Source organism: Zosterops lateralis (assembly GCF_965231275.1).
Source record: "Zosterops lateralis genome assembly, chromosome: 5".
Taxonomy (NCBI): Eukaryota; Metazoa; Chordata; class Aves; order Passeriformes; family Zosteropidae; genus Zosterops; species Zosterops lateralis.
The window spans coordinates 24217183-24241835 of record NC_139766.1 but is presented as its reverse complement, the minus strand read 5'-3'; the positions used below and the strand labels follow the sequence as shown (position 1 = coordinate 24241835).

The 24653-nt window shown below is 37.5% G+C and overlaps 1 protein-coding gene and 1 long non-coding RNA gene across 3 annotated transcripts; one reads left to right on the top strand and one right to left on the bottom strand.

Moving 5' to 3' along the window:
• Positions 1 to 908: 908 nt before the first annotated feature.
• LOC310909548 lies at positions 909 to 23261 on the top strand. 2 transcript variants are annotated; one of them, XR_014590093.1, is made up of 3 exons: positions 909 to 4048; positions 10531 to 10698; positions 22442 to 23261. It is a non-coding gene; the product is annotated as an uncharacterized lncRNA (long non-coding RNA). The 2 variants fall into 2 exon arrangements; XR_014590094.1 differs by lacking the exon at positions 22442 to 23261 and adding an exon at positions 14717 to 15823.
• Positions 4335 to 13769, bottom strand: TMEM33 (transmembrane protein 33). Its single transcript, XM_083861508.1, has 8 exons — positions 13705 to 13769; positions 13548 to 13612; positions 12162 to 12256; positions 11543 to 11730; positions 10502 to 10569; positions 9571 to 9704; positions 7528 to 7611; positions 4335 to 6164 (listed from the first exon to the last, which is right to left on the bottom strand). The coding sequence occupies exons 2-8, from the start codon at positions 13602 to 13604 to the stop codon at positions 6035 to 6037; spliced, it is 756 nt and encodes a 251-aa protein (XP_083717634.1). The 5' UTR covers positions 13605 to 13612; positions 13705 to 13769; the 3' UTR covers positions 4335 to 6034.
• Positions 23262 to 24653: the final 1392 nt, after the last annotated feature.

The following is a 24653-nucleotide window of genomic DNA, read 5'->3' as shown; positions in this document are numbered from 1 at the left end:
ACTCCTTCAGATAATCTAGTCCTGCGCCTGTTACAATTTTTGATTTTCAGCTTCCTTTTCCTATGAAACAAACTGATGTATCATCTTCATCTAACATACTTCTAACACTGCTTTTAACACTGGTAAAGGAACATGAGTGACTATTCATAGGGACACATATAGCAATTGAAAATACCATGATCTGCACTTCTTCCAGGAAAGCAGTTTTCTCATGCCAGGCAGGAGTCTGGATTGTTACAACACTCACCTCACAAGCAAGTTTTCGTGGTCAGATGAATGGAAGCTGTGATAGAGATTAACTCACATTTAAGTAAGAATGAAGTTTTTCGTGGCTCCTCAAAACACAATCCACACTACTGCTTTTACAAAACCCCAGCTGTATGGTGGCAGCCTGGTGTGGTAGAATAAAGCCCATCTGTTTGGTGCCTGGGTTAAACAGAAGGCAGCTACTATCTGTGCCATCACCAATGAGCTAAGCCTAGCCCAAAAGAAGAGGGGAACATGGGGTTGTATTATTAAAAGCACTGGTTCACAATTTTGCTTAGTAGTTGCAAAACAAATTATTATTATCCTGACAAAATTTCCAAGTAATTCAGCAGTAACCATGATTCATTCTCAGTTCAGCAGTGCCACCTACTTAGGTAGAAGGATGTAATCATAGTCACAAAGTAACCTATCTTAAAAGGACAGGACTTTTGCCAAAACACAGGTGTACAGCTTTCTCTGCTAACACCTGCACTGAAAATATGGCAGTAAATTGGGCTCATAGGTAGATTTTTTCCACAGTATTAGGCCAGATATAAAGCAGAATTGTTGCAATGAATTAAAGGAAGGGATCAGCTTTTTTTTGGTTTGTTGTTGTTGTTGTTGTTTTTTGTTTTGTTTTGATATACGCCTTAATCTTCCTGTTCCTCTAGAAAAAGTAAATGAGGTGCTGCAGTAGCTCACTGCATTCTGCACTATTCTAAACACAGAAAAAAAACCAACACCCAAAACGCATCTGGAACACTTAAACCTGTTGGTCAGTAACTCAAACTCACTTAGAGATTTGAACTTAAATAAGTGCTGTTTTGCAAAACACACTGGTAATATTTAAAATAAAAAAAAAAAATACAGAATTTGTTTTCAAGAACATCAACAAAACAATAGGTATCAATACAGAAAACTATTTAATCTGTTTCAAAATAAATATTTGACATACAAAGCACATACAGTGAAAAAGGGTCACAATAAATTACAAATGGAGATACTTGCTCATTCACTGAAGAGAAGCCCTTGGTATTTCCAATTTCATACCATCAAATTTGTCATTCTTGCTGATTTAAGCACAGCACTGAACAAATATGGATCCCAATGCTTTCTTTCACAGGTACTGGTATGGATAATTTACTGCAGTGATCCAATTTGAAAATCAGTAGGGACCAGTAAATCGCTGCATAAAAGAAAGAGCGAATGAGGTGCTTTTTCCTTAGTGTCAGCAGCCTGCGATTATTATGTTTATTAGATTTTCTTGAAAGGGCTTCACATTTTCTCAAATATGCAGGAGAACTATATTTCCCCTCTGAGCCCTTACATTAGCATTTTGTGCCTCAGTCCTTGAATGCAAGTAAAAGATGAATTTTTCAATTAATTTTAAAAGTTTATACCATCTGGATGGCACAGAACTAAGCAATGAAACTCCCTTACCTGCACAACATCTGCCATTATCACAGAGCTAGCTTCTGCAGTGAAGTTAAAAAGTAATGCTGAGATTTTATGAAAAAGATTTTTGAATCCACATTCAAGATTAAATTCTATTACATTATCCATAGTGATATCTTTCCATCCTTGAAATAAAGAATTGCTTAAGGTTCTGTCCTTAAAAGGTGATTTAAAACAGCAAGGCCTAACTGTTCCTGTGGGTTTAAGAAAATTATAGCGGAAGCTACAATACAAAGATAAACTAACCAATTTTGGTGTATGTATAGTTTAACCACAAACAGCAATTAAAAATTATAGATAATTAAAACAGATTAGCATACCTTACTACCATCTAGCACGTTAAGTGCTTGGGATCTTACACTCTTCCATTATTTTTTGCCAGAGATGATGGTACAAGGGCCATACCTAGCATTGTATGTGAAAATCAAATTTTGACACCACCTTAAAAGAACATATTGTTCTAACATGTCCTCTTTACCCTTAATCTAAGCACTGTAAGGGACAGCACTTTTTATTTGAGCAATATAAGGTATAGTACTTTTTAAAGTATTTAAGACCACAGTTTCAGTAATTCTAGGAGCAGGACTAACAAGTCATATGTAGAGTAGAAACAAATCGGTTTCATCTTGTCCAACTCTTTTTTCTATTTCCTGCTCTGTCGCAACTCTTACATCCACTCAGGCAAGTGCTCTTTCATGTCTCCGTTCCTGTCTTTAAAATGTGTAGGAACTTCCTTAATAAACACAGCATCTATACAGCAAATATTGCAGTACAGGTGCCGAATGATAAGAGCGTCTAACACAGACTGTACAAAGAATTGGCTACGTTATTTTATTTGTTTGGACAGTACTATCACATACATAGTCAGCAGCTCCAAAACTGTTGGAAGAAATAGTGGCTCATAATTATAATAATTTTTATTTAAATCCTTAGAACATTAACAGATATTGCTCCACTTAAACACCCATTAAAGAAGGGAACAAAACATAAAACTGACAGCACAGAAATGACAATGTATGTATAAAATTAAATAAAAGGCAGTAAAGGAGAGGATGGATGTACTGGTGAATTACTCTGTGTGTAAGAAATCCTAACTGGCATTAGCTACTCCAACAGACCCAATGGCTCCTGATACTTTATCTACAGATGAAAACAGACAAATGTTAAACTGGAACATCACTTCTACACAAAGCTTGTACAGAGCAAGGGGCTGGTCTACCCACAGAATCTATGCAACAGTGCTTTACTTACAAAAGGTAAGACCACAAAAAGCAATGAGCAGTATGATTTATACCAGTGGAAACAGTTATCACATTAGGTAGGAAACCTTTCAGTAATACAAAAACTCTTCTGCTTCATTTTGGGATTGGCAGGCACTTTATGGTCAGTTGCAAAATTTCTCTACAATCACAGACTTCTGTTACAGCCTCTGCACCACAGCTAGCTGTTGACGGCATAGCAGCATGAACATACAGCTCTCTTCACCAAAAAAAAAAAAACTCTCAAGCTATCAGGATACAACCAACATTTTACATTTAATCAATCATTAGAATATAGTCACAAACTGTGGCGAGGAAGCAGGCTCAAGGATAGAACGTTCTTGCCAGCATGGAGGAAATTCAATGTTATCACTTAGGCAGCTAAAGGCTACAGTAAAATTCAGAGTTGATGCAGAGCACATGTCAGTTGCCCTATTTATTTGGTTTGAGCATTATTCTTACAACATTGTTCCATGTTTTCTTAGCATGTTAGAGAAGTAAGTTTTACCAGGCCACAAGCTGTCAATCTGTCAAGCAAAGCCAAGAATATGCTACTGGCCTAACCAAATCAAACCCCTTCTATGAAATTTCCTCCTCTTGGTCCATTTTCAAGCCTTAATAGAAAGAGATAAATTCAGTATCCACATCTAAGTTCTACTTCATGGCACAGTCTTCTAACTCTTTACTCACAGCATTGTCATTCACTTACTCCTTTTAATCCTTCTCCTGCATTCATTGAGTTGGATCTCTACTTAGCATCCTTCAGTTACAGCTGCATTACACTGGATCCAGTTTAGACTCGTCTCTAATTTAGTAACATCACACAATTAAGGAACAGTAGAATGCACCCATAACAGCAGTAAGACCACAAAAATTTGCTTAGAACATGTTATTTTGGTTACAGTAATTACAGATTTATTTGCTTTCTACTCCCAGTGTGGGGGATCAACTTAGATGACCAAATTCATTTTTAAATCACAGTGGTCCAAACGGCTGAAGAGAATCTGATGTCACCATTCAAGAAACACATCATGCAACATGACAGAGGGACTAGAATCAAGCTGAGGAACTGAAACAGTAATAAGCAGGTCTGGATTTTTTTCTCTGATTAAATACCATTATCCCAATACCCAAGTGCTTATTCTTGGGTTAGATTTTGAAGGAAAGGGTCATAAATTTTTGCACTTTAGAAGGCAAAAATTCCCTGTAAAATAATTCAGAAATGCACAAGACATTATATCCCAATTCAAAAGCAGCAGTGGGAATATAAGAACATGTACACATACACATAGGACAGTACTCTGCTCAACTTCCAGGTTCAAGCATCAGTAAGTTGTGTTAAAGAGAGAAAATGAGCCTGAAGAGCCTAGCAAGTTACATTTAACACTCCTTTTATTGCAGTAGAAATTTTAGTTTTTATAAAATCCTCAAATTACAGGATATACACATAATCAATCTCATTGCAAATCTTTAGCAGCTGTAGAGCATTAACTGCATGCAGTTGCTTCTGCAGTGTGCAAGTATTCTATAAATAGCTAATCACATTCAGAGAGCAAGACAAGTAGTCAAAGAGTATCATATTCAATTACCAACTGGTTCATTAGTACCAAGAGGTTGAGCAAAAAAATGAAATAAGTTTATAAGTACATGATCTAAAAACTAATACAACTGGAAAGTTGGAATGATATCCATATCACAAACAAGATAACTCAAAAGTTACAGGAAAGTACTTTGCTTCAAGACTATTTTTTAAACATTTTCTCATAAGGTTTCTCTGACCATGGAAGAATAGTTAAGTTCAGTGCTACAGAAGTTTACAAAAGGCCAATGAAAGCCCTTTAACTTTATGCAATTAGAACACTAACAGTAACTATAGAAAATTCAGTAAATATTTTGCCTTGAATTTCTGGAAAGAAATTGTGTTCAGACAGATAGTATTATTTTACCATGACCTACCCTTCAGCTGCTGGGTGAATGCATAATCAGTGTAATTAATTTATGCAATAATTTAATATTCATTTCTGTAGTCATGACACTGGCTTCAGATCAGTCATTACATGGATTTATGCCAAGAAATTCTACACCCATTTGTTTCAGAAGCTGCCTAAACAGGTGTAATTCTTTATGCAAATTTCCCGTCACAATGAGGGTCTCAGAAACAGGAATAACAATTTGTATAGAGCTACCTACAGATTAATTTTCTAAAAAGCTAACATGCTTGAATTACTGCAGTCTCACACTTGTGTGGACACAAGAACAAATCTGCAATGACTCTGCAAAAGTTACTTCAATAACATTGATTAGTTCATTTGAGACATGGTTAGAAGTTTAAGCATTGCATCTTAGTCTGAAAATCCTACAGGTCAGCAGTTTGGCTTGGTAAAACAACTTGTTATGACAAGAAAACTGCACAGAATTTTCTGTGATCAGTCTTGGTATTTCTTTCAACAGCGTAATGTAAGATTATGTCACAAAGTAGAAACGTGGAAGAGTTCTTTTTAAGTATTATTAATAAAAATAGCCTCTCCTTCAGAAAGGAGTGTTATCTTTGTCAGCTTGATAGATTTGAATTCCTTGTCTTAACGTCAAAGAGGGCTGTATTTCTACACTGAGTATAGTAAACTGGAAAAAACAGTTCTACAGATACATTTAGTAAGCAGAAGAATACTGTCCAAAATGTACTGCATAGGTATGTGTATCAACTGCTATCCACTGGAGACATCCTAAAGTAGCTATAGTTCCAACTAACATAAACCTAGTGAAAACAGATCTCTTTATAATAAGTTTCAATCAATCTCAAACAATCTTTGATTTAAAAAAAAACAAACTTGTATGATAGGGCATGGTTTACGTAGGATGCAGCTAATTTTTTCATCAATTAACAATACAGCACGGTTAATTTAAGTTTCTATTATTTGTTTTTGATATGCTAAATTTCATATTATCTCCAAGAAAAGCATATATGTATTTTTATACAGCCTGGAGTGAGATCAATGTAAAACCAGGAATTTCCAATCATCAGCAGAAGTGCCAGCTGCTCATAATGTTCACAAAACACGAGTGCCTGAATTTGGCTATGCAACAGTTGGTGCCAATCTGCTTATAAAGGAAATGCCACTGAGGCATAGTCTTCTAACAAAAACAGGGCACGAGGGCTTCGTTATTAAGTGTTCAACAACAATCCTGAGCTCGGTGAAGAGAGTCCTGAAAAAGCAGATTTAAACAGTTTTAAAATCCTAGAGCATTTATCAGAAGTATTATCTACATGTATCTTTTCCACTCACTTCTTTTCTCAATATCACACTCACATACATATTTTAAGTTAAATTCTTTAGACCGACTCAGTGCTGCTTCCAAGAGCTTCAGAATTCTTGACTTTTAAACATTAACATTTTAACTAACTCTATATCCATCCTCAGCTGAAAGTTACTGAACTAGAGACAATAGAAAAACTCCACCTTCAAGAAAAAAAAAATAAAAATACTATTAAGGCTACAGAAGCACTATAAAAAAGAGAAAAAACAATAATGTTTTATCACAAATAGTGTAAGGAGCTGGGAGGCTATTGTGTTTGTGCTACTGTCTTGGCAATATGCGAGAACCCTGCACTGCAGAAGCAATTATTAGAACACAGATACGAGAAACAAAACTCTCATCACCAATTTCCCTTAAAACTACAAAAATGCAAGCAGAACACTTTGGATAAACTAGTTCTACTGAATGTCAATTTTAGTATTGCACATCTTAAATTATTTTTAGATATCAAAGTAGTAAAGCAACTTCATAGATGCTGTTGGTGTTGTTAAAAATGTAGGATGGAACAACTGATTTCTTACAAAAATAGGGAATAGGAGACAATTAAGCTTGTGATTCTCACACCTGTCTTTGCATATCACAGCAGCCAAAGCCACTTTTGTTAGCACTCTAGCAAGCCATTTTCTGATCAAGTAGACTGGAAAGTCTGTTCACAAAATCTTATGCCATGCAATAGTCGTAAGAAAATTTCTGAGAAAGCACTCACCTGAGAAAACACTCACAGAAATATTTATGATTTCAAAGTCTAAAGCAGTAATATTGGCTTGACCAACTTTTAAAATCAATAAGGCTCTATTTCAAATACAATTACCCTTATTTATTAATTTAACTAAAGAAGGTAATGAACATGTTTAAGATCATCCACAGGATTTTTTTTTCTCTCAATATTACACAAATTTTTAAGTGCCTATTCATATTTGGGCTTAGGCTGAGATGTACCTAGAATTTAAAAGTAAGGATATCTTACTGATAAGAAAGGCTTTCTTCTCCCAAAGTGTATTTTTAACTACACAAGCATGTTCTGAAAGCTCCCATTCAAGAATGGTGGTACATTTCTCATCACTCACATGAAATAAATCTAACCTTTAACCAGCCAAGGTTTTATTTAGCATCCAGGTGTATTTCACATTCTACAACTGCCATTTGCAGATGTAGTATTATGAGTTCTGCATTCATTTTAGAATGCAAAGTTTCTGAATACCTAAGCACTATGCAGTTAAACACTAACTTCCAAAATCAATTTAGTACTTACCGACAGTACGGATTTCGCCGAGAAGAGTAACGTAATGTAAGAAACCTATAGTAAATGAATGGCTGGAGCAGACTCCCTTGTCCACTGAAAGAGAATTCAGTAGTAAGTTCAGTAGAGCTTACTAGGGACAAAAAACCAAAACAAAACACCAAACCCAGGAATTTTTCTAAGAAAAGCAAGCAAACTACTTGGGCTCCAAAAAAAGCTAATTTGGGTCACATTGTTTAGAAAAATTTAGATCTGACAAGAAAAAGTACATAACTATACCCTTACAAATGCAGAAACACTATAATGTAAAACTGCTCAACGAAGCAGTTAAAGAAGTGCTGTTCTTGTACTGATTTTATATTTATGAAGTGTTTTTATATGCCACATTTCTGGTGGTGCAAAGAGTCACAGGAATGATGGTGGGCACGTGTTCCATAGCAAGAAAACACTTCCTGGTCAAGCCCAGAAACTGCCTGACATAGTCCAGTTACAGTGACTCTGTTCAATCTAATTGCAGTATGTCAAATATCTGGACCATATTCTAGCATCTTTTGCAAAACTTCTCAGAACACACAGCAGACAATTATAGATGTGTAATGAGACTTTAACGCCAAGCTAATACCCAGTTATTTCAGTTACAGTGAAATTAGGCCTTGGTACTTCACTAAACTGCTGTTTGATATGGCTGTGCTGTGACACCGTGTAAACACAGCACACTAACCATACACAGCAAAGCACAGAAATGCCCTAAGTTTTAGTGACTGAAGCCACTTTAAATAACACATTGTTTAAAAATTCTCTTTGAATTTAAACATGATGGTAAGGAATTTCCAGTAAGTAGAACTCCTTCAAGTACAGCTTCTTTACACAGAAGAAAAAATATAAAGTGAAATTGAGCTACAAGAAGGAAGAAAGAGGAAATCTTGAAACCTGTACAGTACTGACAAACAATTTAATATGTTACAACATTTAAAGTACAAAATCTCACAATAGCTGCATTTAGCAATTAAATTCCTTTAAAGTTTGGCATATGACCTTTTACAAGCTCCAGTATCTACCAGATGACATATCAAGTAGCAACATTTCACATACTACATTCTCCACAGAGAGGCAAAAGGAAAAAAAAAGCTATACTAAGTTCAAAGCACTTAAAAGTTTAAGATACTGGATAGAGTGTTATCTGTCAGCTGGTAAGTGGTCTCAGATGGAATGCAATCCTTGAGGGCTGAAGCATTGAAATGTTCAGCTGATGTATCAAAAGATAAAGACAAATTATGTATACTATCCAAGAAGGTAAAGCCTCCCTTTTACTGCTTATGAGAGCACTCAAGACAAACGTTCCCCCTATGCTATAACTTGTACAGAACAAAGGCTGCATTTCCCCCATATTAAAAGGCAATGACCCAAACTTCTTTGACTGGCAGGTCATTATGCCTATGCTGCTTCAGTAGGATTCCAGTATGTTCAAGATCTCTAAAATTACTCAACAGGCTGCACAGCAGGCAAAATCAAATGGAATTTAAAAAAAAAAATAAATAAATAAACAAACAAAAAGAAAAAACCACCCAGAAAGGTCACTGCTCAGAAGCAGCATGGGAGAGAATGCAACATACTCCTGCTTGCACAGTTTTTGCATAATGAAACTTTGTCATTTAAATTTCAGGAATCTAATTGTCAAAAATAAGAATTCACTTTCAGTGAAGCTGAAAATTTTAATATTCTATAAACTAACCAAAATTAAACTTACTGAACAATGTACTGATAGAAATGTAGGCGAATTCAAGTTTCAAGCCTGGAAAACTCCCACATCACTCATCACCCACACTATGAAAGGGAAGGGTTTTGGTTCTCACTTACATCATAGTGAATGACTTTTGATGTCAGGATACACCAACTTAAAAAGTCATAAGAATCACTTAAATTTTATTTGACGTTCAGGCCTTGGTCAGCCAGAACCATAAAAATTGAGTACTATGATCCAAAGGGAACTCATTTGCAAAAAGCAGTCTTGTATAGCAAGTTTCTAATTATTTAAATATTTATCATAATTCTTACCTGAAGAGCATAAAAACTGTGGCTGGCATCAGGAAAATTTCATTGCAAGCAATGAATTTTAGAATATTCTGCTGATTAGCATTCAGTTTCTCTAAGAGATTTCTCAAAAAGGGCAAACTATTTGAACTTCGTGCCTTTAAAGAAGAAAAAAATATTTATAAGAAACATTCAAGTTACACCTATTTTCATTAGCACAGAGGAAACAAAATGCAAACCATTGCTATTTATCACCCATTTCAACATTTTAAGACTTCACCAGTTTTGAGATTAATATCCTAAGGAAAACTACTCCAGGCTTGGAACTCTATAATTTACAGAGTTCAATTAAAAGCACCAGATGTTGCAATATCCTCATCCACCAATTTCAGGTTCAACCGCACAGAAATAGCCAAGAGCTTTGTTCAGTCCACTAGGAGGAAGTGCCTGCTGTAGTAAGACAGCCCAGTTAGGAACACCAAAGCCTGGAGTTACATTAAGATGCACAAGGCAGTGTATTGAGCAGGAAGTCCAACTGCTGCTGCTGCAAAGTATTTTGCTTGCTAGTCTCACCTTATAGTTTGTTACTTTACTACTGAAATAGAACAATAAAATTCACAGGCTATGGTTCAGCTGGAAAAAGACACATCTTAAGTTTCAACTTAACTGTTCCACAGATTTTGTTTCCTTCAAGAAAAGCATTTGAAGAAAAATAATTAGTGTCAACTTCAACATATCATCCCACAGAAAAGGAGAACATAAAAAAACAAACCACAAAACCCAACCGAAAAAGTCTTCTCAGATTCTCAGTGCTGAGATTCCATGCTACAGTTTCACTCTAATTAATTCCTCTAGGGCAGCCAAAGAAAACCAAACCAGAGCTACAACTTAAACCTGTTTATAAACCCCAAGAATACCAACTGTACTAATTGTAACATATACATATCATACTTACATCAAGAACCTTCTTTGTGTATGTGGCAGCATGAAGCAAAGAGAACAGCAGAACAGGAAAAATACTCACTGAAGCAAGCCATAAGGAAAATTACAGGCTGTGCAAGTGCTGCATTTCTCCATGATGTTATACTACACCAGTCATAGCTTGACAGCTCTTTGCAGAAGTTTGACTGGAATGACATATACTGGATGAAGGTAAGTTTAAGACCTATATTTATAGCTCTTCCTTTTGCTTCTTACACCTCTTTGCTATGCATTTTTAGTAACTTCAAAATATGGGTGTCTGCAAGTATGCAACAGTATAACACACACCATTAAGACACCCATGTGCTTCTACTGAAATGCTCCTCTCTGCACAGAAAGCACATGTGAGCTTACTACTCAAAACCTCTTAAATACGTGGAGTCATATTTTTTGTCAAAAGATGCTACAAAATTCATTTCTTTACCAAAGAACATGCAGCTGTCAGCCATTCCAATTTTACAGAGCAAGAATGTAGACATTTCTCTGCTAGAAGGATTTTAAGAGTAGGACATTAAGCACACACAGTGTGGCATAAAGAAATATTAGCTGTGACATGTCACATTTGACAATCCACAGGAGCAAATTTTGCAGACTTTATCAGTTTAATAACTTATCTGAGAAAGCTACTACTGAATAATTATCTCTCTATATGACGAATGTCTGCTACAGTGAGAAGACATGTATAAACCCTGTACTGGCAATAAATGAAAATTACTAGCTTCTCCAAATATCACTGGAGGCTGGCCATAAAATCCACCCAACTTAAGCCTCAAGAAAATAAAATCTAAGTAGCCAAAGAATGCAGCGCACTAATTATAGAGCTGATTAAAATTATACAGCTGAATATGGATCAATCAACATAAGACTGTCATATTTTACACAGAGTATGTTCTATAAATAGCAAGCATATCAAACTAGTTCAAGCTAGTTTTTCAAATCATGGCAAAAGTGATGAAAAGAATCATGTTTTTAATATATCTAAAAACAGTAAAAAGATGATACAAGGAAAGGATACTTGTAACAGGGTAGGAATTCACAAAGATAAGGGAGTACAACAGGTAATGGCAGCTGTCCTCCAGCAAAGCCTGGGCCAGAAAGGCCCTGCTCAGCTGGAAGTGCGGTAGCCTTTGGTGTAGTCGGAGGGCACTGGTAAGAGCATTTGCCAGCAAGGCACGCTGATAAAAGCTTGCTGCTTCATGCAACCTGCAAATCATCAGAGGAGATGTTACCATGTGAACCAAGCTCAGCAGTCTTCTACCCTCGAGAATTGCATCACAACTGAACAATACCCCAAGTATTCATTTCTATTATTGTACATAAGCACTATTCCCAAAAAATAACTCAGAAACTGTTTAACACTGATTTTACTGCAGGTGCCTAAGACAACTCAATATAATATTCCATTTACACACGAAAACATGCATTTACCACTACTTTACATTTGTTCAATATATTTTCCAAACACATCTACAAGTGTTTTAAACCAATCTAAAATCTGTAAACTATTCTGACAAAAAGCATCCAAGTAAGCTGAGTAACAGCAATTTACCTTAAATAAATAAATAAATAAATAATCTATGCAAAAAGGAATCTAGTTCATTTGTAAATTTTTAATGCTATTTTACAGTACATACCCTAGAAGAGGCAGGACAAATAAAGCTGAGCAGTAAACTGTGAACAAGCGGGAAATCCACATTGCTGTATCCAACTTGTTAGCCATCAGAAATTGCTACATTGGAAAAGAAAAATAAAAAGACCAGCCCCAAAAGAAGTCGGCATCTTAATACTTGCATACAATGAACATTCTTCCCAACTCTATTAAATTGCAAGTCTTTCTCCAACCTCAAATATAAGCAAATTATAGCTAAGCAGAAAGCTTTTTGGTTTTTTTTCCTTTGATACTTGGCTCATACGATGTTACTAGGCAGATCAAAAATAGCTCGGCTTCCTCAGAACCAAGAGGCTCCTTCGTACATTACATTCAAATACAGTGGTAAGAACTTCTATAAAATAGTTTTTCTATCCAAACATGCCTCACAAAACTGTCAGCTTCACAAATGTTACCATGTAGGGTCTCTAGACCTGACTGACTTTTGCTTAAAGTTTTCCTTTAGAATACAGTGCACACACCTGTGGCTAAATCTCCACTATTCTTAGTGGGGGAGGAAATATAGGGTGAGGTAAAGTTAGCATAACTACATTACAAGGAAAGTGGCATGGTTTTGGCTTACATATTCGTGACCTTGAAAAAGCAGAAAACCTTTCACAGTAATCCTGCACCTCTCCTGTTGTTGAGCTCAACTACAGCCCTCCTCAGTCCTGATACAGCCAAAGCGCCAGAAAGGCTCCAATTAAACAGAGAATGTTTTTGGCTATACGCGCGTCAGAGCCAAAACAACAGCCTCCTTCCACCTGAAAGAGTTCATATTTTTTTCCAAATCTGGACCAGCTTTTGAAGATTCCTCTTTTCCTCTCTATTCCTAGTGCACCTCTATGGAAATGACCAGAAACCTACAACCTTGATAATATGATTTTGTATCTTACTTGCACAATATAACTTCAGAAATGGCATGAAGCTGTGGCAAGACCAGGTTAGATTATCAGGAAAAGGTTTTTCACCCAGAGGGTGGCTGGGCACTGGAAGTGCCTCCCCAGGGAAGTGCTGACAGCACCAGCCTGTGGCCTGAGAGTCAGAGCTCAAGCGTTCGGACAGCGCTCTCGGACACACAGCGTGACTTCTGTGCAGGGCCACGAGCTGGACCCGATGGTTCTCGTGGATCCATTTCAACTCAGCATGTTCTATGATTCTGTGAAATGCAAGTGCTACCACACTGAACTACTTTCTATTCAGCCATTTTCAAGAGCTGCGGCACACTCAGCACGCTCTCAATGGGAAAGCGAAAGCTGCTCCCGTGCCCGCTCCCGGGCCGGCGGTGCCTCGCCGCCATTCCAGCAGAACCCCCCCCGCTGCCGGAGCAGCACCGCGGCCGGCCCGGCCCCCAGGCCCGGGAGCTCCTTACCACGGCCCCGCCGCCGGCCCCGCCTGCCATCGGCCCGTTCTGCGTGGAGTCCGCCATGGCCGCACCTGCGGGAGAGAACGCCTCAGTGTGTGGGACACGGGTGACCGCAGCCGCCCCTCCCCAGCTCCCGCTCCCGGCCCGGCCCGGCCCGACCCACCGCAATCGCCACACCGGGCACGGAACACGCTCCGGCGGATTCGCACTCCCGGATGCGCCCGGACGCCACTTCCCGCGGGCCGCGGGGCTGCCGGGCAATGTAGGCGGGACTGGGCTGCTCCCGACGGGCCGGGCGGCCTGGCGGGGGGGCGCGGGGAGGCGGCCTCGGGATGGATGGCCCCGGGATGGATGTCCCCGAGATGGATGTCCCCGGGATGGATGTCCCCGGGATGGATGTCCCGGCGGGATTGCGGCGGGCCGGGGTTGCTGGGCAGGGCGCTGGGCCCTTCCCCGTGCCCACGGTACATCAGGCGCTCAGCGCCGTCTGTAGGGTCTGTTCAGGGGCACCTGTGTGTGGTGACAGCAATAGCAACAATATTAATGCTCGCTTCGGCCGCAGTTTGGGGAGTGTGTGCTCACTGAGGGCCGGCTGGATTCCCAGCGCTCTGGGTTCCCACAGCGGCCTGGCGGGGCTCGGTGCTGTCCATCAGCGACACGAATGGGACTAGTGGGGTGACAGGGCCCGTGCAGGGCGCCCCGCACTCCCGGCGCTGCCGGGGCTCGGTGGTGTCACACAAACACGGTGCAAGGCTGTGTCCCTGTGGTTTAGTGTCATTGACTCCCTATAGTGTAAAAAAAGGAGGAGGTGGGGGGGGAACCCAAAAACTCACCTCTTCAAAGCAACGTGGGCCTGAAGACTGTCAGTGGTATTACATTAAAAAGCAGGATTTTTAAAAACAAGTTTCTGAAATCTTTGGTCAATAATCATCAAACCATAAAGTTCGGGAGCTTTACTCAAGTACAGGTATATCAGCAGCCCCTGCCAGGAGGATGGCACAAAGCAGGAGCAGCCTTCTGCTCACTTTCCGACATGTAGCATATGTCATTTGCAAGGTCTTGGAAAGGTTTAATCCTCCCTTCGTTAATCCTCCCCTTGCCTTTAGTATTGATTTTTTGTTTGTTTGTTTAATTGTTTGTGCCGGATAGCCATGCGAACACGTTTCTGTTCTCAGTTGGAAGCCTGTAACTCGTCTCAAGTGGCATCAAAGCAAAAGAAGACGAAATGTGGGCCTCATGACCGACACCTTTGACTTCTGGCTGCTGTGGCTTCACGTAGTTGCTCTTCTGGCTTTCTGTCAAGGATGTGCAGCAGGTTCCCCCTCCTGGCAGCCCGGCCTTCAGGACAGCAAGCCGTCTGCTCCAGTTCTAATCCTCCCCAGAGGCTTTCAATTCAATTAGTCTTTAACAACAGGAAAAACATATTCCTGTGACCAAGGAATGTTGGAATCAACATCCGTAATCAGCCTCATTTCTGGCTTCTGATGATTAAACTTGAAGATTGATTGAAAGACACTCAGGAAGAATGTGCAATGGAGTATGTTGACAAGAACGGGGCAAAAGAGTCAGCTGATAAGAATTCTAATACCATAACAATTAAAAATAATCTAAGCAATCTTAGACTAGTTAACACTTTTAAAGTGAAGATGCAGAACCTGATTTCCCACTTCTCTCGCAAACATTTATCTTTCATTTAGGTGACTGAGAAGTAGGCACAAGAACTACCTCCTTCTTTGAGATTATTTTTCTGCAGGTGGAAGAGACTGCTAAACAGCAGTAGAGTATTAGGACACTCAGTGTGTCTGATGGGCATTCTCAGGTGTGTAATAAAAAGAGTGACTAACATTTATGCTAAAACAAAATAAAGGCTTCAAATATAGCCTGTAAATTTACGCTGAATCACTACCAGATTACTATATTTCAAAATGAAATGTTGATATATCCAGGAGATTTGTTTAGATGCAACTGAAACATAAAAACCACTGGATGTTTTTAACTGAAATGTCACAAGGGAAAAAAACCTGGCCAGTGTTCAAGATTACTTGTATTTCTTAAATGAACCTAGAATGACAACTCCATGTCTTTAGTAAGAGTGCTTTTTCATTTCTTTTACACTCAATGCATTTTTATGCAAAGCATTCATTTCTAGATTCTGGTTTGGTCTCTTGGTCGTAACAGCAAAAGTTGTCTTAATTGTCTTCCCAATTTTGCCTTAATTTCCTTTAAATAGAATGTTAAGCCATTATTTATTTCTGAAAGTTAATGGATTAAAAAATGTCACACTTCGGAAGATTTAATAAGAAATGTCCCTCTTCACCTTTTGCAACTAGTCCTCTTTTTCTTCATACCAATCCTTGTTTTCCTGACTTTCCCCTTTTATTCTGTACCTGTTGTTCCTTCTTGTTAGATGTAGTCTCTTCTGTTGAGCACTTCAGACCATGCTGCTGTGTAGTTTAACTTGAAAGAAGACATTAAATTATATTTTTAGAACTCAAGTGTCAGCTACTGGCTTCTCCTTTTCCTATTTCTCCTCTGCTATGGCACTACTGATTGAGCAAGAGGAGAAGCAGAAATTGATCTGTGTCTTACTAATGATTTTGTTTCCAACAGTTGTAAGAGAATTTTTCCATACCATCAAGGCACCCATTTGCTTTCGTTGGTGATTGGTAGTTCAGATATTTAGAAGAGTATCACTGTAATTGCTGAGGACTTCTCTACCTCATTGGCAGTACAGTCCCCGCTGTGGCAGTTCAATACAAGCAGCACAGACACAGCTGAAATTGTAATTAATGACAGTAATGATACCTGGGATCAGCTTGCTCTTAATTTAAAAAGTTATGGATGCAAAAGGGTATATTTGAACCTTTTATGCCCAGATGTGTACACCTACTTCCACTAATCCATTTGATGTCTCCTGGTAAAAAAAATTAAAGCACCTTAGTATGTCTGCAAAATAAGCCACACATTTTAGAATTGTATGGAAGAAAATATGAATGCAATGCTTTATATTTGTTTAGCAAGGCTGAGATTGAAAGGCTGAGACTCTCCAGAGGCAGTGCAAGTTTAGTAATGTGCACAACATCATTAATTAAATGAAGTTCAATGAAGACTTTAGGTCAAAAAGGTTAGTAATTTACTTGTAGGCATACAAACAGTAGCATATGGCTAGAAATGGAATATGTAACTCCAGAGCCAGCACTGCCAGTTTTCTTCTTAGTCACTATGTGTTTTCAGATAAAATCATATGCAAAACTCCACAGGCAATTTTAAGTCAGTTTGAATATCCAAAGAAGGCTCTGATGGTGTTTGAAATTAATTACTGAGAAACTCATTACAGACACTATGGAAATACTTTATAAACAATAATTCTTTGTTAATGCGTTTTGACAGCCGTAATAAATGCTTTATAGAACTGGTATTTTGCATTGAGGTTTGTTTTAAATTTGAATATTTTATTGCCTTTAGTAGCATCACCATCACAAGCATACAATCTTTTGTGGTTTCCAGTGGCCTCAGTTCTCAATCATTTTAACAGACAATAGTGTAGTATTGTTTAGGTGGTGTTCATCACCTTGCAGCAAGGGGCACTTGAGGTTCAGATAATGATTTATCTCTTTTGTACTTCTTGGTTTGAAAGAAGGTACTGTTGCTAACATCTATATGCAGTTTTCATTTATTTCAAATAAAAGAGAGAACATTCCTCCAAGATTGATAGGACTGCAGTTCCTCATCGCTAAACTAGCTCCATTATTTGTATCAGTAGTGTATAATGCAAAGACAAAATAAGTTTTTATGCAAAGTTCTAATGAACAATTTGGTTCTTGTTTGTGGTTATCTCAAGCTGGCTATCCAAAACTCAAGAAACAGTAAAGGACATTGGGTAAATGCCTGTTACATTTTTCAGAAAACAAAACAGAAGTCTTCTGTCTCTCCCAGATTGCGTTGTGATTTTTGCTGGATGGTCTGTAGCGATATCAAATATGTTCTTCTTTCTTTTCCTTTGCAGCTGGAGTTTCCATTTACTCACCCTTCCTGGAAGCATTACCCTTTTAATCACTGAGTTTGTGCCAAAGCAGTGAAAAAGAGAAAGCACAAAGTTTTAGATGTGTGAAACAGATGTGCAAAATTTTTTCCAGTTGCTTTCTGTGTCAGCATTTTCATAACTCTCAGCATTTTGTTATATCCCTATGTTATTAAAATAAATGACACAGAAGCTGCAAGTGTAAGCTTAAGATTGTACAAAGAAATATGATAACTCTAAATATGTCTTTTGTAGGATTCAAGGTATGGCACAAGGATTGTCGTGTGATTGAATCAGACAGCAGCCTTGTCAGTATATTTTATTTACAATGTCCTACCCATTAAGGACATGAAAAATATTGAAAATTTAAGAATGGAAATAAAGATGGGCAAGTGTTCTTTTAAAAATTAATTAAAGGCAGATTAGGAAGATTTTAGAAATCTCCAACAAGAGACCGTATCAAGAAATGGAGGAACGTAGTGAATTATACATGTAAACTTTCGACTACCTGTAGTGCTTGATTATAAACACAACAGCAGGAGAGATTGATAAGCATCATCTAGCAAGCTCAGAGAAGTATCTGAAAGTGTATTGATCAGTGCTGAACTCACTACTGGGTTGCTGGTAAATGGCTTTCTTATCTTGTCCTGATCACAGGCTGCAATGAGGAAATCAAAAGAGGACAAAGGACGAAACTAAACCTATGAGTTTTCCCAAGAAGTTGTGTTATGATGCAAAGAATGTTAGCTCTGTCTATGCAGAGAAATGTAAAAGGAAATACTCAAATTTTAAAATACTGTCTGTTATATGATCTGAGCAAAACCCCATAAATATTGATGACTATAACACTTAACATGGTTCTGCACTAATAACTAAAAACACATAGCACTAAAATCTGTGGTCCTATATTCTTCAGCAAAGATATTATTACTCCCTTCTGCCACTCATTCAGTGCAAGCAGAAGTTTGCAGATAAATAATTAAGGTTGCAAGCTGTATAAATGGAATAAAAATGAGCCGCTGAGAATTTTTTTTGTTTTATCCAAAGGTGATACAAGCCAAAGACTTATTTTGACCTGAGTTTACTAGCCAGTACATTGGGAATCCTGTCCCATTCACATACAAAACTTTTCTCACTCAAATACAACAAATGCAGGGGCTGCACGTTTTTTATTCCCACAAAGCTGCCTCTGGATTCATTTACAAGTATCTTTAGACCTTTGATCATGCCTGTCCGTATCATCTGCATTCTTTCCATCACTATAAATGTCCTGGGCAGTAAAGGTACACAGGTATATACAGAATACCTTATTAAAATTAGAGGAGGCTTCCAAAAAAGCTTTAGATTTTGGACAGTTTTTTACACAATCCGCTGTGTTTTCCTAACCAGGGTAGGTTTGAGTGATATAATTTATTATATTGCATAAATTGTTCTTGATCTTTTACTACATACTCCAGATGCTGAATTTTCAAAAGCACTTTGCAGTATAGATAAACTCAGAAATCAGTAACTTTCCAATTTTTTGTGAGATCCCATTCAGAAATTCAGTCACAAAAAAACTGGGTGATTTGGTATGATGATAGGAATATATAGAAATATTTTTGGCATTTGATATTGGATATTAATTTTTAAGCACAGTCGACTGACATGTCCACTGACATGTTCCACGGATATTTTATTTCTTATTTTGGAGGTGGGGATATTTTTATTCATTGGTATTTATTAATTCACAGCATATCCAATTCCAGACGTAGCAGACAAGTGTTCCAGTTTATAAAATTACTCCCTCTATTTTTTGTTTTATTATATATAATTAAGTTAGATTAATTTAAGTTTATAATCATTGCCAAAAAAGGTATATGTATATTTTATCTAACTGTTTTTTGTAGCCACTGATAATCAATAACAGCTTAAAACTTAGAAAAGATAAAGAATACATGGAAAGACAATCAGATTAATTAGATTTGTCCTTCCAAACACTCATAGGTAAAGTCCATCCATTTAAATCTGATTTAATCATGTGCTGAAGTGGCATGAAATTGAATGAAATCAAGCTGTCCATGGACCAGAAAATGTTCTTACTGAGATATAAAAATCCTCAAGGATACTAATTAGTCAGATGGTCTACTTGATAAGTCAAGGATAAGTTTCTTGCTCAGTCACAAAGCTTCTGATTTATGTATTGGCCAGAGTGACTGGTAACAGAAGGATATTTTTTGAGGCTCATAACTTTTTATTGAATTCCATGCTGGACTGTGGAGTCCTGTGTGCCGTTAAAGGAATTTCCAACTGCCCTGCTCTGGAAAAGTGAAGATTAAAGATACTCCAGGTATAAAAAAGGCTTCTCCCCCATGGCTCCTTGCAAACATTGTGCAATCTTCTCTTTGGGTTTCGCAAGTCCATCACCCCTCCCATGGTATCCCCTTGCCAATTTGTCTTGGCTTTACATATGCTCATCAGACAATTTACCGTAGGAATAGAACTGGAAAATAATAATTCAGAAATAAAACATGGATGAGTCAAAAAAGAATATAAATAGGAATTTGGAGATCTGTGACTTTTGATTGATGTTCAAATTATGAGTGAATCATCAGATTAGTATATTTCTAATCCTAAAGTGGTTTTGCCTTTGATTGGAATATAATTTACAATAGCTTTGTGATACATGAAAAAAATCAGCATAAGAAAATAAATAGATTTTGTCCTCTTTACTTGGTCAAATACACTGCTATCATGAGGACATGAATGTCTTTTATATTTTATATCTTCCTGTCAGAGTGATATCCTGTGTACTAGTGCATGGCCTAGAGAAGAGATGAAATGCTACAAAACTAATAAAAATAAAAATGGAGGACCAAACAGCAGGTAAAGGGAAAGGCATGGTTAGTGGTCAAATATATTCTTTTATGCCAAAAGAGTAATGGGTTTCCACATCTCTTCTGAAGATGCCACATCTTGCTCCCTTATTAAGGGATAGCAGGACCAGAAGACAGATCTGTTTTCATTATATCCCTGTCAGTGCTGAAAAACCTCACAATTGATTCTGTTGTGATAACAATATCATATCAGATGCAATTCAAGTCTTCCTCTCGCTAAACTCCAGTGAATGAACCTCAGTAACAACAAATCTGTGGTAACCTTGGTTTTGAAATACATTTTGTTTGTTCTGGAGTTAATAAGAACTCTTACATAGTAAATGGGTGACGAACATGGGTAAATTTCCTGTGTCTGCAGCTTTCTCAGGGTTTAGTTTAATGGAGATTTAAAGCATTTTGATCTGACAGATTGTATTCTATGTGTACTGAAAAACTAAACTCCTGCCATGCCTTTCAAGTAAGGTCATTTATGATAATCCAGATGTCTAATTATCCAGAAACTGGATTATGTCTACTCATTATTTTTGAAAACTAAGTAGACCAGTACATTTGTACTTTTTCAGTAAGCACTAAGAGGTTCATTTATCTTGGTTGATATGACCCCACCTACTTCAGTCAGGGCCTCAGACTGCAAAAACCCAGGAACAAAAAAGAAAACACCAAGGTTTCTTTTAATCTGAGCAAGTACAACATTCAATGAAGTCTCAATAGCCTCATTTGAGGCCTTTAGAGGTAATGATTACAAAAGTAGTGGAACACAGAACAATGATGACTGCAAATAGTACGTTCATCCTTTATTGTATAATTATCTCATAAAATTTCACTGGAGATACTCACACTAAGATTCTTCTTGTTTAAAGCATAAAACAATCTAACACTGCTAAAAAGGTCACTAGAAATGAATAGTGAATAATATTTATTACAAGAAGGATAGTTAGGAGACATATTTTATATATTGAAGGACTTTTTCAGTGGTGTTGGCATCCCAGTATTACTGGCATCTGCAGATGTAGAATTGCATGATATCTTGTAGGAATGGTATTTCTCAAAGAACAGCAAAGTTTACTAGGAACCAGAAATAGTGTGGGGGGAATTTTTTCTTAAAGTCATAAGAGAAGTTTCATGCTATTTATCTATTCTTTTGAAAATGGAACACTCGGGCCATCTAATCACGACTTCCTCAGATTCTGCAAGACCAATAAAAGGGGCACATTGATATCCAGTGAATAGAAATACAGTATTGCATTCTGGATTTGATCTGTTCTATGCATTCTTTATATTCAACCCATAATATTCAAAGATTGTTTTCATGAACCTAGCTTGCTCAGTCACGAGTCATCTCATTTTGCTCTGCTCTGGAGATCAGTGTGAATAGTTTTTCTTTCCTATTTGAATACTGAGTATTAAGCCAACTAGTTTGAGAAATACTTTAAATTATGTCTACCATATGTATTAGTTATACATGAATAGAGACAGTGTTTCAATTTCTATCTGACTGAAAAGCTTTTTCAGTAATGCTATTAGCTGAGATCAATTTGAGTAAAGGCATTAACACCTGGTATCAAAGTAGAGCTTTATATTATGAAGAATAAAATTCCTAAGGCTAATACCAAACAGTTGAGTTTAATTTTTGATTTGACTATCTACTGGTTTTAAAACCAGGAGTGAAAATCAACTTAGTGGTTTCCTATTTGTTCCTTGTAGATATTTGTCCAGGTTACAAAGTCTCCACACAATTCAGTGTGTTTATCAATCTAAAAGTAAAAACAACTAGAAAAGGCAAATATTTTTCTAGATGAAGTATAAATAGGTTACAGTTTAAACTACCACAAGAACCCATGTATGGGGAGGTTCAATTGTAAATCATTAGGTGAGAAATGACAGAAAACCTGTGACTTAGTCTAATTACCACTATAAGGCTGCTGAAGGATATCCTTACAAAATGTGATGGCAGTCTTAATTCAAAGACCTATCTGCAAAGATACTTTTCCTTACTATTTCAGGACGTTTGGACTCCTGGCCTCTCTCTGCAATCCATCTCACAGAGTCATCTGGCAGTCCCTAGATGAGATGATGCTGAAGATACTGTGTGCACCTTGGACCAGTAGAAAACGTGAATACGGATTTTTAAAGACTGATGTGATGAATCCACAGCAACATTTCTCATTACACCAGAAACCCAAGGTAGTCAGGATGATGCAGAGGGCATTTAAACTGTTTAATAAAAAAGATTCAGAAAGTGAATTTGAGCAGTTGTGATAGACTGACCACACTACCAGTTCCTCCTTTGGTCCTTGTACTGCTTCAGATTACTTCCATAAATTTTCTTCAAAGACAGTCTGTAAAGGAGGCAAAAGCCAATGTGGACAAATGTTATTTGGTTATTTGGTCATACTGCCTAGCCCTTTTAAATTTAGCTGTACTGATTTTGTATCCTGTGAGAGTTGTCACTGAGACACTGGTACACAGGCACCTTCTGACTTATCCTGAGCAAACATGGCTCTTGCCCATTACTAACACTAAGAAGCTGTAGAGATAACAGAAATGCTGTATTCTGATTTTTTTTCCATGTCCATGCTATGCATGAGGCTCAGAGTGGCTTTGTTGATGGACCATTTTAACTGGGAAAATCAGTGCTCTCAATTCTATGCAGTTCCTGTAGGTTTCGAAAGAAATTTCCCAGCAAGGAAATTCTTGTTCAAGATCAAAATTGCTCTTGATAAGTTAATAATTGCTGTGCTAATTAAAGACATTTCTGTTGCAAGATTTTTTTACAAAAGCTATAACCAAATGAAAACTTATTCATATTCTAAACTCTGACTCTGACAGAATGGAAATAGTTCCTCCTGAATGTTTAACTGCGTAGCAGGAAATTATTTGGTCAAACACTTTTACCTAATAGCCTTTTGAGATCCCCTCAAAATTAAAAAATCAGATAAGAAGAAATTACTTCATTTTCAGCTATTTATAAAAGATACTACGAGAAAGTAGCTGTCAACATAAGTAAATAAAATTGCCTGGCTCTTTTTTCTGGGCATACGGATAAAATATACAAACCCTGCCTACATACCCTGCCAGGACTACTTATTAGGAGCTATCCCAATGTCCATCCCTTAAAATGGGCAAAACACCTGCCAATGAGCACTATAAAGATTGGAAAGGTCTGGGCAAATATACAGGCCCCCTACATATAAAAATTGCCCAAAATGTTACTCAAAACTAAATAAAATCACAGACAATTGCAGTGTTTTGTCTTTAGTTCTTGCAATCAGTCTGGCTATCGCCACACACAGAGACCAGCCATATCCTGCCATCAAGCTGTCCACAAGCTCTTTTTACCAGAGAAAAACAGGCTTATGATCAGATATATTTTCCTGAGATGCTGCACAGTACGCAGCCACATAATTGCATTATACCTCCAGTCTTGACTGTAAGCAGTGAACCTGGCAAGGCAAGGTTCTGGGCTAACTGTCCTAATGAGCCATTTCAGTTGTTTGTTTTCAATAAAAAAATCTTCTGCATTGTATAGCAAGATTTAGGGTCCAAAGAGAATGTTATTAAGCTCAATACATTTGTAGTCTGTCCCAGCAGTAGCAGTAGCATATTAATGTAATATGGCAAATTTGCAAAGAAATGTAGGATATTTCAGTTGTATATTCTAAATATTTGTGTAGTTCCAGCCAAAATATCTGTCTATAGCATATTGCTGAAAGTGACTGAGACAAATACTGTGGACAGGGAAGGTAGGAGAGACACATATTTTAATAAAAGATCTGCATGGTTCACCTTTTCCATTTATTTTTGGTGTATTGATAATAATTGAATACAAAAGAGTTTGTTTATTTCCTGAAGGTTTAAGTGAATATTGGTCTGGAAATAAGGGAGTATACAGTCTATTAAATATCATCTATCTCTGTGCAGAAAACTGCTACAGAAGACCAATGACTAGATTATCAGCTTTAACTGCTGAAAAGAGCCAGAGGTGAAATTAGGGGAATGTGGTAATGGTGCTGACCCAGTATGTTCTGTGCTCCACCACCAGACTCTGCTTCTTGGGAAATTAGGGTGGGGAGATGCCTAGTTTGTAAGTGTCAGTAGTGGTTACCCAGAAGGTACATATAAACATAGTGGAGGTCCTGAAATGCTGCTAAACAGATTTATATACCAGCAGAGAAAATGCAGTTATTTGTATACATTAGGTACTTCAGCAGATTT

Bases quoted from the DNA above. Each gene is read 5' to 3' on its own strand.
- TMEM33 (XM_083861508.1), bottom strand. From the start codon at position 13,604: ATGGCGGACTCCACGCAGAACGGGCCGATGGCAGGCGGGGCCGGCGGC. The intron at 10,570-11,542 runs GTATCCTTTCCT...GGCTTGCTTCAG, and splicing joins GAATTCCTACCCTGTTACAA to TGAGTATTTTTCCTGTTCTG. The intron at 6,165-7,527 runs GTAAGTACTAAA...CTGCTTTTTCAG, and splicing joins CGGCGAAATCCGTACTGTCG to GACTCTCTTCACCGAGCTCA.